At 36.5% G+C, this 16,240-nt stretch overlaps 1 protein-coding gene across 1 annotated transcript; it reads left to right on the forward strand.

Moving 5' to 3' along the window:
- Positions 1-6,090: 6,090 nt before the first annotated feature.
- LOC121374976 lies at positions 6,091-15,388 on the forward strand. The gene is made up of 5 exons (XM_041502151.1): positions 6,091-6,414; positions 10,168-10,326; positions 11,186-11,328; positions 12,642-12,741; positions 13,550-15,388. The coding sequence occupies exons 1-5, from the start codon at positions 6,402-6,404 to the stop codon at positions 13,672-13,674; spliced, it is 540 nt and encodes a 179-aa protein (XP_041358085.1). The 5' UTR covers positions 6,091-6,401; the 3' UTR covers positions 13,675-15,388.
- The last annotated feature ends 852 nt before the right edge of the window (positions 15,389-16,240 follow it).

The following is a 16,240-nucleotide window of genomic DNA, read 5'->3' on the forward strand; positions in this document are numbered from 1 at the left end:
AAACAAATTATGATCCATAAATATGAATAATACCCCCAACGTTAGTTTTTAAAGGGATATTCCCGAGTTTGTTGCAATTTTTAAGATGTTATCGACTAACAGATACCGTTTAACGATTGTAATCACATATCAAATATGTTTTTCTGCATAAAATATTATTGGCTGTATATTAAACGTGTTTCTGATGTATCTAATATTTGTACTAGGTTAAATTTCATTTTATTTCCTAATTTGGGCTTCTTACAAATATTAAGACGACCTGAAATACATTGGATATACAGATACTGATATTCTAAACAAGAAAATATATTTAATATGTAAGTTTAATCGTAGAAATATTTTATTAGTCGGAAACATCTTACAATGCAGCAAACTCAGGAATGTCCCTTTAAAGCCGCACGCCCTAGTTCCATCCAGCGAAAATAAATTATAATTTAGTTAATCTACAAACCTGTAACACACTTAGATCACGTTTTTATCAAATGGAGTGAAAAAGCAGCTTTTATATCGATAAATACCATGGGAATCCCCATGTCCCAATTGCTTGAAATAATTTTGAAAGTTAGTATTCTGATGTCACCGGTAGATGTCGCTCGAAGCACAACAATGCCTACGTCACGACAAATTTCACAGACTTGGGGTGCGTTCGTTTCACCTCTCCTGGACATGTTCCAACTGTTCTGTCCTGGTTGTATCCCCTCTCCAGAAATCGTAAGACTTAGCAAAATTATTGGTTTTAAGGGTTTGTAACGTTTTGTATTGAGACACTTACTTGTCTGAACTTTATTGTTACTGAAAATGTTCACGAACTGTGAAGAAAAATCTCACAAATGAACAACAACAAATCGGATGTTGATTGCGCGAACCGTGCACGAGAAAACAAACCGAACCAAAATGATAACGGTCACGTGATATACCAACGTCTGTGACATTGAAATGGAAATATCCCCTCTAAAAATAGATTGGACCTCGCTTGCTTAACGGTTTTTTCTCGACAGAACGTCTTGTGAAAAAATGCAAAAAATGCATTTCGTGGTTTTACAAACATCATGATTACCAAAAAGCACTTCAGGTGAATGGAAATGTGTATTCTAAATAATAAAATGTAAGTAAAGTGCCATGTTATTTGTGAAAAATGGGGTTTAATAGCGAAAAACAACGCCGTAATGGTTAATAAATAGCCGTAACTAGGGTGTGTCCCTTTAAGAGCAAATAAAATCAGGGACCAACTATTGCAATAATGTTATAAAATCATACTTGTCTGTTTGTCTGTCTCTATCGATGTTTATATAAATGTAAATGTATTTTGTATACCTATATAACGTGTTATATAATTTATATAATTATTACTATATACGTTTTGGGGTTTTTGTGTGTTTATTATTATTATTATTATTATTATTATTATTATTATTATTATTATTATTATTATTATTATTATTATTATTATTATTATTATTATTATTATTATTTATTTATTTATTTATTTATTTATTTTACTTTATTTTCATTTCATTTCATTTCATTTCATTTCATTTTATTTGATTGATTGATTGATTGACTGACTGACTGTGTTTATATTGTATATCTTCATTATTACTACATACGTAATCAGAAGCGTACGAGACTGGGGTGGGGGGTGGGGGGTGGGGTGGGGGGGGGCTACACCCCCACCCCCACTCCCAGTGCTGGAGCAAATCATCAAATTCGGGCAAAAATTATAGAGAAATTCGGGCAAAATGAGCTAACGTGGGACCTTTTTACCATGTTTTTCCATCATTCTACCCACAATATTAAATTTAAGCCGTACAAAAATCGACCTCCCCCACCACCCTCCGTACAAGCCGTACAAAAATCGACCTCCCCCACCACCCTCCGTACAAGCCGTACAAAAATCGACCTCCCCCACCACCCTCCGTACAAGCCGTACAAAAATGGGAGACCGTACGTCTATGTACGTAACGTGCGCGACGTAGCCCAGTCGTTCGCTTGATGCGCGGTCGGTCTAGGATCGATCACCGTCGGTGGATCTGTTGGGCTATTTTTCGCTCCAGCCAGTGCTCCACAACTGGTGTAACAAAGACCGTGGTATGTACTATCCTGTCTGTGGGATGGTGCATATAAAAGATCCCTTGCTGCTAATCGAAAAGAGTAGCCCGTGAAGTGGCGACAGTGGGTTTCCTCTCTCAGTATCTGCGTGGTCCTTAACCATATGTGTGACGCCATATAACCGTAAATAAAATATGTTGAGAGCGTCGTTAAATAACACATTTCCTTCCTATGTACGTAATTATTTTCCGTTCATGTATGTATGGTTTAATAGGTTTATTTTAGCCATGTATTGATGTTTCATGTATGAATGTGGTTTTTAGATAGTGCTAAAGCGCTACCCATCATTATCAAATATTGTAAATATGTATTTATTATAATTTGCTGTATTTAGTATAAAGCTTATAAGTTGTATAACTTTAATGAAAGCAATACAAAACTTGAACTTGAACTGGTACTTGACTGATAGACCTCTTTCACATTCCACTGCGCAGGTGCCCGTTGCGCGGTAACTCGAGGACGCAAACCGCGAACTCACGCGAGATCTCGCAAAAATAGACCTGTGGACAACTTGTGGGGGCATAGACTATGGGAGGCCACGCAATAGGAATGTGGATATCTCCATGATTAATTATTCTATCAGTAGGGAACCCGAAAATTCTGTCGACATCCAACAAGACTTATTGGAGACATTTGTGAATTATTGCTTATCACGAAATAAAAAATATTTTGTTGTTAACGCCCAACAAACCATCGGTTCGGATTCGTACGCAATAAATATCGGATATGGGCTGAAATAATATTAATGTGTGCGCGCGTGTATGTATGCAGATTTTTGTTGTATTTAACATAATTTAAATATTTATAAAACATTATACAAATAAATACATTTAGGATTTCTTTTCACCAAGTTATTTAAAATTTTGTTCGGTATTTGGAATAAAATTAAATGATACATGTGAAAGTTGAGCTATGGTATATAAAACATTAAAATCAGGAGTTGGGGGAGGGGAGGGGGCACAATCTATAGTGGAGGGATACAGTCTAGTTGGTGAGCGGGGGGGGGGGAGCAAAATCCATATTTAAAACCGGGTTTACAAAAGTGGGGCAATAGTCCCCCCTCCCCCCCCCCCCCTCCGACTTCTTGGTTGCTACCGACCTGAGAATGGTCAGAAATATAACTGTATTGCATATACAGCTATTTAAAATCGGAGCAAGATTATTTAATCCTGAAAAGATATAAGATTGGACTAGCCGACAGCTTGATAATATAGCTACAAACTCAGGATGGTCTCTTTATTATAAACTCATGAGCGTTTATTATGCGCAGTCATAAGATACTTCGTTTGAATGTTTGAAGCAAAATATTAAGTACCATGTCAGGCACGTAGCCGGGGGTGGGTGGGGGGTGGGGGTCAGGGGGATCGGACGATTCGGACGATGCCCCCACGCAGGATTGAGAGTTCCACTCAAATGAAAAACAAAATCGGATGTTACATATAAAAGTTCTTGTCCCCAAATGACCGGGATAACGTAACAAGAACGTCTGTCTGAGGTTCCATTTGCTGAAAGTTCGATCCTCCTCAGTGGGCCCGTTTGATTAGTTCCCGTCCCAACCAATGATCCATCAAAGGACGTCGTGTGTTCTATTCTGTTTGTGGGATGTGAGAAGTATGCCATGTATCATTTATTATAAATACATTGGTACGACTGAAAACAAACGGTTTCTTGTCGTGGCTCTGTGACCAAGCCATTTTACATGCATACCACAACTTAATGCAACTTGTTAACGTATATTTCGCAACAAAAGTTTGTGTATTATTATCCGTAACCGGCGTCATCTCGCTGGCTACGGGCCTGAAGTTGTATACACTATTCTTAAGTTAGACCAAACATGAAATTAGGATCGTATCGGGTTGCATGGGTCTACCACTCTGGAAAAGTTGATGCACTTTATGTTATGTATAAACATGTATCATGTACGTTATAAAAACGTGTGATACTTGCATACCATATCGATATATAGGACTTCTCCGTATACTTGTAAATGTGTATCAAAGTGCTGATGGTATCGCTAACGATCTCGACCAATGTTCTCAGGTACAAAATACAAAATAGTAACCAAACACTATTGTACATACAGATATATGTTTACTTCAAACTGATCTTCATGTAAAGAAGATGTCATCTTCTAAATCCTTCAAAACAAACAACGCAAACAGCATGTCAACTTTTACTTTCGCGTTTACATCATACGTGTGATGTCAAACTTTGAGCCGCGTTTACTCGGTTTCGGACGTCATGCTAAGTTGTAGGCTTTTGCGTGTGACGGCTCATATATGTTTTAAAACTTCGTAAATATCAGATATTATTTCAAGTGAAGTTATATGTATCTGATATAAATGATAGTGAAATTTTTTTTATAAAAAAATAAAATAAAAATAATAATAATAATAATAATAATAAAAATTAATAAGTAAATAAATAAATAAATACATAAATAAATAATTTGTGGATAGACATGTAACATTAATTATTAGTTGTACGACTCTTTTTTTAATGAAACGATAATGGAAAAATAGAGCTATGATAAAGGTCTGTGTGAGTTAGGGGTTTTGTTGGGGGGTTTTAGGGGGAAGGGGAGACATGTTTTATTAAATTTTAAATACTAATACATGTGAAGAATTAAACATCACTGGAAATCCGCGTGAGTATTTAACTATAATTCTAATTGTTAAAAGTAAAAAACATATTCCACTAAAGTTAATTTTATTGTATGAATCTTTTAATTTTGCGTTGTTAAAATACCCTTGACAGCGGCTCCAGAGACTTCGTCTAAGTTAATGTTTCACTGCTTTTGGTCTTAAACCGTTCCGATGTAAACTTTAGTAGAACGTTTTTCGCAGCCATTTTAACATCTTATACGAAATATGTACGTTAGTCGCTAGAGATTCACAGCTCCTACGAAGCTACTCACGACGCTCATGACAACTGTCGATCATGCCCCCCAATTTGTATATAGCCTCGGTACCGTCCAATTCTGCAAGGGACGGTACTCTTCGCGCACATGCGCAGTGGGAATGTGAAAGAGGTCTATTTGGTGTTTATATATTCATTCAGCGCATACGCACATTTGTTTAATGATATACATCGTGAAAACAAAAGTATTTTTAAAAATGTGGCATTTACCGGCATTTGTAATGGTGGATTTTACTTGTAGAATGCAGGAAAATGCATTTTAGAACATCTATTAGAGGCGGATCTAGGGGGCCCCCCCCCCCCCCAAATTGTGTGAGTTATAATTTTATTATATATTAAAAAAAAAATTACGATCCCTCTCCAAACCTCCCCCAAAGTTCCTTGGCATTCCGCCTCATGTCATTGCCCCCCCCCCCCCCAATGGATTTTCTGGATCCGCCACTGTTTATACTCACAGGCAACGCATTTTTTATATTATTGAATTTATTACAATTTATTTATTTCTAAGCTGACTATTTTCTAAATTACAGACAAAAATAGTCTGGGTTTTTTTTAGGGGGGTTTTAGGTGGGTTTTTTTTTAGGGTAGTGGGTTTTTTTGTGTGTTTTTTTTGTGTGTTTTTTTTTTTTTTTTGGGGGGGGGGGGGGTATTTCCAAAACACTTTTATTTTTCTTCTTATATCAAACCAAACTGAAATTATTTATTTTTTGTTTTCTTTTGTAGGAGAATGGGACAGACTATATTATTTCATTTTTATGATTATTATTATAATTTGTTTTTTAATTTAAAAAAAAAAAAATCTGTGTGTGTGTGAGGGGAGCATGATTAATATATCAATGTGCTCTAATGTTGTCGTTAAATAAAATAAACTTTAATAAACGTTTATGACAACGACTACGGTTGCGAATGTTGTAAGATGTGCTCTATTGGTGTCGTTAAACAAAACAATTTTTGTTTTTTGAGGTACGTTTTTTTGATAAATTAAACTAGAAAACAGTAAGCAACGAAAATCGACTCACGTGTGACGGAAATATTAGCTTCTCATGGGAAATCCCAGCTGGTGTCAGTTCTATTAATAGATATTATTACACTAGATTTCGTCAGCAATACAAATCATTTTCTAAATAAGGATTTGTTTTCTGATTGCTTGTGCAAGCGACAGGTAATGTTGTGTAATTGGGTAATGTTGTCTATTTAAGTAAGGTAAAACGATGTTTAAAACGCAAAACAATAAGAGGGGTTTCCAGTAGGTAAATATTGGCGGAGATAATAACTATTATATAAGAAGATATATCGATAGTGCAAGGCGCACATTAAGTCAATACTTTTCTGCGTTCGTTTCGGATTAATATAACGAGAGACCACCGGAAAACATGGATTCGCAACGTAAGTTGGAGTGTTTTATACATTTATAATCTTTATTCATTATTTTTATTATATACATAACAATGTTACGCATCATACAAAGGGGCACTTGTAAGCACTTGTAAATTAAAACTTTAAAATGCACTATTCTAGCGACGGCTCGGTCTAAGTAGGGCAGTTATAAATAAAAACAATACAAAGGAGCACTTGAACTATTACAACTTTAAAGGGCACTATTCTAGGGACGGCTCGGTCTAAGTAGGGCAGTTATAAATAAAAACAATACAAAGGAGCACTTGGACTATTATAACTTTAAAGGGCACTATTCTAGGGACGGCTCGGTCTAAGTAGGGCAGTTATAAATAAAAACAATACAAAGGAGCACTTGGACTATTATAACTTTAAAGGGCACTATTCTAGGGACGGCTCGGTCTAAGTAGGGCAGTTATAAATAAAAACAATACAAAGGAGCACTTGGACTATTATAACTTTAAAGGGCACTATTCTAGGGACGGCTCGGTCTAAGTAGGGCAGTTATAAATAAAAACAATACAAAGGAGCACTTGGACTATTATAACTTTAAAGGGCACTATTCTAGGGACGGCTCGGTCTAAGTAGGGCAGTTATACATAAAAACAATACAAAGGAGCACTTGGACTATTTAACTTTAAAGGGCACTATTCTAGGGACGGCTCGGTCTAAGTAGGGCAGTTATAAATAAAAACAATACAAAGGAGCACTTGGACTATTATAACTTTAAAGGGCACTATTCTAGGGACGGCTCGGTCTAAGTAGGGCAGTTATACATAAAAACAATACAAAGGAGCACTTGGACTATTATAACTTTAAAGGGCACTATTCTAGGGACGGCTCGGTCTAAGTAGGGCAGTTATAAATAAAAACAATACAAAGGAGCACTTGGACTATTATAACTTTAAAGGGCACTATTCTAGGGACGGCTCGGTCTAAGTAGGGCAGTTATAAATAAAAACAATACAAAGGAGCACTTGGACTATTATAACTTTAAAGGGCACTATTCTAGGGACGGCTCGGTCTAAGTAGGGCAGTTATAAATAAAAACAATACAAAGGAGCACTTGGACTATTATAACTTTAAAGGGCACTATTCTAGGGACGGCTCGGTCTAAGTAGGGCAGTTATACATAAAAACAATACAAAGGAGCACTTGAAATATTACAACTTTAAAGGGCACAATTCTAGGGACGGCTTGGTCTAGGTAGGGCAGTTATACATAAAAACTATACCAAGGAGCACTTGAAATATTACAACTTTAAAGGGCACAATTCTAGGGACGGCTTGGTCTAGGTAGGGCAGTTATACATAAAAACAATATAAAGGAGCAGTTAAAAGGCCACTATTCTAGGGACGGCTCTGTTTGGGTAGAGCAGTTATACATTGTAAAATGTTTCCGACTAATAAAATATTTCTACGATTAAACTTACATATTAAATATATTTTTTTGTTTAGGATATTAGTGTCTGTATAATCAATGTGTTTCTGGTCGTCTTAATATTTGTAAGAAGCCCAAACTGGATTTTGTCTTCAAATAATTTCGTACGCACGAAAATAAAATATATTTTAGGAAATAAAATGAAATTTACTCTAGTACAAATATTAGAACGATCAGAAATACGTTTACTATACAGCCACTAATATTTTATGCTGAAAAATATATTTGATATGTAATTACAATCGTTAAAAAGTCTTTGTTAGTCGATGACATCTTAAAAATTGCAGCAAACTCGGGAATGTCTAAAAATGCTTACGTGCAAAACAATTTTTATTCAAACAAAAAGGGCACTTGAACATTTTGAGGGCACTTGAAAAAATTTGTGTGGGACACGTCCAACTGGTACCCTCCACTCCCGAAACCATAAAAGTGATATACGGTGAAAAGTCATATTTCCACTGTATTTTAACTTGAGTGAAAATATAGAAATCGTATTTGCTTGTTTTTGATAATTACCAATGCATCTGATCGTATTTGAAATATAGAATTTTTTTTTTTTAATAACTGTACTCTTAAAAAGGGATATGAAGTGGAATTACAATAAAATATACTCTGTAAAAAAAGAAACGCATAGGCGAAATATTCATGGAATTATCTCTTTAATACAAAGTGGCATAATTTCGTTATTTATGATGGGATCACAGTCACATTTGACATGAGTATGTAACAATGTTCTTGTTATGGACTGAGAGCAGAGGAGACGTTTTCGTCACCAAACAGCGTCGCACGAGGGCTCTGAAATCAGTACCTTGTGTGGCCACCACCAGCAGCAGTCACTGCGCGATATCTTGGCATAGACTGAATGAGTCTCTGAATCCGGGCACGTGGAATCCTAGCCCATTCTTCCTGCAGTGCATGTGACAGTTGCGGAAGCGTCTGAGGCCCCGGGTCACGCTGGCGTACACGTCTGTCCAGTTTGTCCCATATATGTTCAATGGGGTTGAGACCTGGCGATCTTGATGGCCATGGCAGCACATTAATGTTCTCATTCTGTAGGAAAACCATTGTTATACGTGTCGTATGCGGCCTGGCATTTTCCTGCTGAAAGAGTTCTCCAAAATGGGAAGCATGTGAAGACGAAGAATTTCATCCCGGTAGCATACAGCTGTCAGGTTGCCGTGTACGAACACAAGTTCACTTCTGCCGGTGTATGAGATGGCTCCCACTTGGGCGTCGCAGTTGTTGGCAAAACGTTCATTGCGGCGTCTGTAAACACGTTGTCGTCCATCACGTCGCTGTAGAAGGAAACGTGACTCGTCGCTGAACCATACTCGTGCCAGTTTCCCAAGTTCCACCCCTGTACATTCGTGCACCAGCGAACACGTAAATGTCGATGTTGACGTCGTAGGACGGGGCCAACATACAGTCTCCTAGCCCGTAAACCAAAGTCGGTTCCGAATGGTTTGTGCAGACACCCTTCTCAAACCAGGTATGCGTCCAGCAGTGTTCGTTGCTGTGGCAGTTCGGTGACGCAAGTGCGGAACCCGAATGTAGCGAACGTGTGCTGCAGTTGTTATGCGAAGTCTTCCACTTCTGGGCCGGTATTCAGCTGATTGAAACTGCTGGTACCTGTCCCAGAGACGTGAAATGGTGCTCTGATGGACGTTCATGTGGCGGGCGACTGCTGACTGCGATTCACCTAACTGGAGGCGGCTTATTGCAATGTTTCGATTCGGCAGGTTTAGTCTTGGCATCTTGTAACTCGTCTACGTCGAAATGGAAATGAGGCATCATTGCGAGCATTGCAGCTTTAAATACCCATCACTACCCCAATTTTTTCTCCGAGTTTCACGTGCATTCGCCAAAATCTGACCATTTCACGCCGATTTCCTGCAATTGTCGCACAACGTGCTACAACGTGCCATAACGTGCGTTAAATTTGTTTTAGGGTGCATTTGGGCAGTCTGTCCCATTCCAGGAACATTAACAAACATGGTCATTCAGCAACATTGTACAAAAAACACACGATATTTTGTAAAATCAAACACTTTTCTTCTTTCCCTATCACCTATGCGTTCCTTTTTTGACAGAGTATATCTAAAACGAATTGAATACGAAGCTAAATAATGATGACACAATGTCCTGTCATGTCAATGAGTGTAAGCTAAAAGTAGAGGGCTAGACGGACATTTGGACAGATACTGAGCCCTTAAATTACCAAAATTACCAAATGTTTGACATTATGCTCTAGTGGTGTCGTTAAACAAAACAATTTTTTTTTTTTTATCTTCTATTTTAAAACAGATAACTTATCAGAGATGATTGGGACCAGCGTCTTTCCAGATTCGAAGAAATCACAGTTCGTTTTGGTGACAACATTTACTAATCAGCACCTGTCAGCGCAAACCACCCCCCTAGGGCCGACACTGACATTACAGACCGGTACAGACAAACTGCATCAAGGTAATTTATACGAAAACAACGCGTGTTGTGGAATCGTATTGTTTAACCCTTCAGTTTTTTGCAGTTATTTTTTTTTTTTTCATAAACGAATTGATGAACGAAAGCTAAAAGTAAAGTTTGTTTTATTTAACGACGCCACTAGAGCACATTGATTTTTAATCTTATCATCGGCTATTGGACGTCAAACATATGGTCATTCTGACACTGTTTTTAGAGGAAACCCGCTATCGCCACATAGGCTACTCTTCTTTACGACAGGCAGCAAGGGATCTTTTATTTGCGCTTCCCACAGGCAGGATAGCACAAACCATGGCCTTTGTTGAACCAGTTATGGATCACTGGTCGGTGCAAGTGGTTTACACCTACCCATTGAGCCTTGCGGAGCACTCACTCAGGGTTTGGAGTCGGTATCTGGATTAAAAATCCCATGCCACGACTGGGATCCGAACCCAGTACCTACCAGCCTGTAGACCGATGGCCTGCCACGACGCCACCGAGGCCGGTGAACGAAAGCTGTGCATAGTGTACATAATTATAGTACTTGAGGTATAAAACGAATGAATGAATGAACGGACAAATGAATGAATGAGCGAATGAACGAATGAATGAATGGATGAATAAAAAATGAGTTGGCGAGTGAATGAGCGAGAGTGCGAACCAACGAACGAGCTCATTCATTCGTTCTTTCATTCGTTCGTTCGTTCATTCATTCATTCATTCATTCATTCATTCATTCATTCATTTGTTGTGTGTACATATGCATTGGCCTACGTGTGCGCATTTCTGTGGAGTTGGAATTCCAATTTATTATATAAAATTTCAACAAAAATGTAATATTGCGTTTGTTTTATCTTAACAGAAACGTTTCTTTTGAGAACTGAACGGGTATTACTACACAACGCTGACGTCACTTCACTCCTGTTAGTTTCATTAGAAAAGAAAATTAATCAAGTGACCTATTACGTCACAGTCCAGGAGACGACCGAGGAAATTAAACTTCAGGTAAATATATATTTTTAAATCATAAGTGACTCTAAATAAACGAATGAACAAATAAATGAATTAATGAATGAATGAATGAATGAATAAATAAATAAATAAATAAATAAATAAATAAATAAATAAATAAATAAATAATATAAATATGTGAAATACTGCTGATTATTAAATTCTTGAAATACATGACATTCATGTACCAGATTGTGTGTACCTGTTTTTATCTTACTTGCAAAACAGTATATATTCGTGGGACAAGTTGTACAATCGTTTTAAAAAGGAGTAATATTTAAAGGTACATACCCTAGTTTTTAAACACTAAGGCATATTGATTTTACTATTAGAACCGTTTCTAATAACTGAAATCATACTTTACTTAGATTTTATTGTTTAGATTATCCATTTCCGTACATTCGAAGTGTTTTTGGTCATTCTGGTGTTTCATTCAGTTGTAACTTTTACCAAATGTGTTATAGGTTTGTAGATTAACTAAACTTAGTGTTAATGTTCATGTGTTACAGGTGTGTAGATTAACTAAACTTAGTGTTAATTTTCACGGGTTGAAACTAGAGTCTGTCCCTTTAATCAAAATATTGAAAAATTTCTTGTCATTAAAGATCAGACTATTTAAATACATAATTATCTGTAAAACAAGAATAAACTTGTATTAATTCGGAGAAAAAGCTTTCGTATATTCTTACTCTCCCTCTCTCCTTTCGTATAACTCCCATGCAATATACATTTTTTATAATATACATAGCATGAAATATAATACTAGTATATGGATCTATAGAAACCATAAAAGTGATATTTAGTGAAAAGTAATATTTTCAAAGCAAGACTTATACTTTGACTGAACTTAGCATATTGTACATATAATCAATGTAAAGCAGGGGTCCATCTCGCTGGGTCCAAAATCCGTTTACGTCCCTTCTCCATCCAATCCAAAAGACAAAAAACTTTGTTTTGTTTAACGACACCAATGGAACACATTGATTTATTTATCATCGGCTATTTGATAGGAAGGGATATTTTATATGCACCATCCCAGACAGGATACCGTCCAAACCATTGCAACATGACTGATATATCAAAGGTTGTGGTATGTGCTGTGCTGTCTTTAGGAAAGTGCATATAAAAGATCCATTGGTGCTAACGAAAAATTGAAGCGGGTTTCCTCTGCTTACACAAGATAACGTGTCCTCTGATGACCACGAGTCAGAATTACCAAATGTCTGACATCCAATAGCCGATGATTAATAAATCAATATGCTCTAGTGTTGTCGTTATACAAAAACAAACTTTAACTTATCTTTCAGCAATTTCCAGAGCGACCCGATCCAGCACACCCAGACGGAAGGTTGTTTATCCTGGAGATGGCAAACACGTATTGCTTTCTACAGTCTTGGAAACGCAGAGGTAAAGAAGGAAGAAAATATTTTATTTAACGACACATCCAACACATTTTATTTACGGTTATATGGCGTCGGACATATGGTTAAGGACCACACATATACTGAGGGAGGAAAGCCGCTCTCGCCACTTCATGGGCTACTCTTTTTTGATTAGCAGCAAGGGATCTTTTATATGCACCATCCCATACACTGGAATTCATTTAAGTGGGATACTAAATTCTCAGGTGGGATAGCAGATTTTGAAATGTTAGTATCCCCGTTGGATACTGCCCAAATCTTTTAAGCTCGAACACCGGATATATATATATATATATATATATATATATATATATATATATATATATATATATATATATATATTAAATATTGCTAAACAAAAGTATACTTTCTATAGACTTGCGGACTAGTGGACATTCTGGCGGGCTAGTAAATTTTAGTTGATTCTGGTCCGGCGGGCTAGTGAACTATTTTCCATTTTTGCACCCCTGCATACCACGGCCTGTGATGTACCAGTCGTGTTGCACTGGCTGTAGAGAGGAATAGCCCACTGGGCCCAACGACTGGGGTCGATGCCAAACCGACCGCACATTCAGCGCGTTACCACTGAACTACGTCTTGACCCACAGCCCTAAGGATGTCTGAATTATTATGTGCATTTTGTCACAGACACGATATCACATACCACGATGATTGATATAATATGCCAATCGTTGCCTGGAACGAAAAATGACTTGGACTATCGCATATTGTACATTAGACATGACATCTGTATAGATATATATATTTTTTTTTTTTTTTTTTTTTTTTTTTAGGATTGTACGTAAAGGACAACAAATCAACAATTACCATACAAAAACGAGTTGATCGGAAGCAATTTCTATTCGACTTCCTTCCGCTCCGTGTTGAGAATGACTGCATCAAAAACCCGGAAACGTAACATGCTTTGTTGCAATTTTGATTTCAGTATTATCATGAACATATTAAGAAGCGACCCGCTTTGGAATGTTCATACAGCAAACACTTTTTTGTAACCCGATAAGGACTGGATACATCAGATAAACGACATCGAAGAATGACGTATTATGTGAAGTGTATCATGCTATGATTTATAATTATGCTAGATATTACATCTTTAATTAGGTGGCTTTGGATACACATTTCGAACTAAGGGTATTTTGAACGACACCTCTACACAACCAACGATGTTGATTCTGTGAACTGATACACGATTTCAGTATAGCAATAAATGTACAGGACAAATTACTTTTTGAAAGATCTGAAGCAGTAAAATTAACTGTGTGACGAAACAGTAAAATTAACTGTGTGACGAAACGGTAAAATTAACTGTGTGACGAAACAGTACAATTAACTGTGTGACGAAACAGTACAATTAACTGACGAAACTGCAATTAACTGTGACGAAACAGTGAAATTAACTGTGTGACGAAACAGTGAAATTAACTGTGTGACGAAACAGTAAACTTAACTGTGTGACGAAACAGTGAAATTAACTGACGAAACAGTGAAATTAACTGTGATGAAACAGTAAAATTAACTGTGTGACGAAACAGTAAAATTAACTGTGACGAAACGGTGCAATTAACTGACGAAACAGTAAAATTAACTGTGTGACGAAACAGTGAAATTAACTGTGACGAAACTGAAATTAACTTTGACGAAACAGTAAAGTTATCTGTGTGACGAAACAGTGAAATTAACTGTGACGAAACTGAAATTAATTGTGTGACGAAACAGTGAAATCAACTGTCACGAAACAGTAAAATTAACTGTTTGACGAAACCGTGAAATTAACTGACGAAACAGTAAAATTAACTGTGACGAAATAGTGAAATTAGCTGTGACGAAACTGTGAAATTAACTGTGTGACGAAACAGTAAAATTAACTGTGTGACGAAACAGTAAAATTAACTGTGTACCGAAACAGTAAAATATGTTGCTTGATGGAGAGTAATGAGTTCTCCGCTGCTCGATCAAGTAGAAATGGAAAGGAAATGCAACTGGGATTGTTTGGGAGAGAAGATCGTCGATAAAAAATTAAAATATTAGACGCGGTTTGTGAAATTGACATGATTCAGCGTCATTGCAATTCACATCGTTGAATGCTATTAAGAATCGATTGTGTAGCAAATGCAATCATATTTAACATTTGTTATATAACTCACAGTTTGTGCATAATAAATAAATTATAACATTCGCTGGAGTGCGAAGGAAAATATTTAAAAGAAATAGCAAAAATGAGATTATGTGCACATAAATTAAATATCGAATCTGGTAGATACAGGAACATTAATAGAGAGGAAAGAGTATGTGCACTTTGCAACAGTAATGAGATAGAAGATGAGTTTCATTTTATATTGCAATGTCCACAATATTACGACCTAAGAAAAAAGTATATAAAAAGTTATTACTATATGCGGCCCAGTGTTTTTAAACGTTCACAACTTTTAACCACTGGAAATAATAAAGACCGTAACAATCTTGGGAAATACCTAATAACGGCAAATATAATAAAGAATTCTTTAATTAATTAATAGAATAAAAAAAATAGTGTAATTTTATAGTAATTTAATGAATAGTGAAATATAATTATTGTTATTTATAAGTATGTATTGATCATTTAAATATTTTAATTCGATGTTACTTAATTATCTTATTGATTAATTAAGTAATTGAATGATTAATTATATTATTTATTATTATCCACCATTGTTTGTACATATTGTATATAGATGTATTTATATTTATGTTATTATTAATGCTGATAAGATGTAAATCTTAAGGCAATAAAGAACTTGAGCGATACGAAATTCAAGAAACTCGTTTGGGAATTATTTTATACGCTCTCGCTCGGGAAGGAAAACAATTACCAACCAGTCCACCACAACTGGTCAAAGGCCGTGGTATGTGCTGTCCTGTCTGTGAGAAAGTGCATGTATAAAAAATCCCTTGCTGCATTAGGAAACCTGTAGCGGGTTTCCTCTGATGACTACGTGTCAGAATGTAGCATTCTATTCTTAAGACATCCCAAAGGACCAGCGCTAAGTTCAGCCAGCAAACGTTTAGCTAACGTTCGCGAAATACTTGATTGGTTCCCGACGTGGCCATTTGTTTTAGCGTGAAGCGCATAAACCAGTACAGCGAACGTTAGAAATGGCCATAGACCGATAGAGGAAAAAGTAGGAAAATTATAACTATTATAAATATGCAAGCATAAAATTATGTTTGAATTTAGATGCGTACATCCTTGTCTATTCATACATTAATGAAAGGAAATAAAACTTAATGACGCGCTCGACACGTTTTTATTTTCGGTTATATGGGGTCGGACATACTATGGTTATTGACCACACAGATAATGAAAGAGAAAAGCCGTTTCCGCCAATCAATTGACTATCTGTCGATTGGCAGTATCCCACAAACAGGATAGCACATACCACGGCCTTTGATATGCCAATTGTGGAGCACTGGCTGGAACGAGAAAT

This window comes from Gigantopelta aegis, chromosome 1, assembly GCF_016097555.1.
Source record: "Gigantopelta aegis isolate Gae_Host chromosome 1, Gae_host_genome, whole genome shotgun sequence".
Classification (NCBI taxonomy): Eukaryota; Metazoa; Mollusca; class Gastropoda; order Neomphalida; family Peltospiridae; genus Gigantopelta; species Gigantopelta aegis.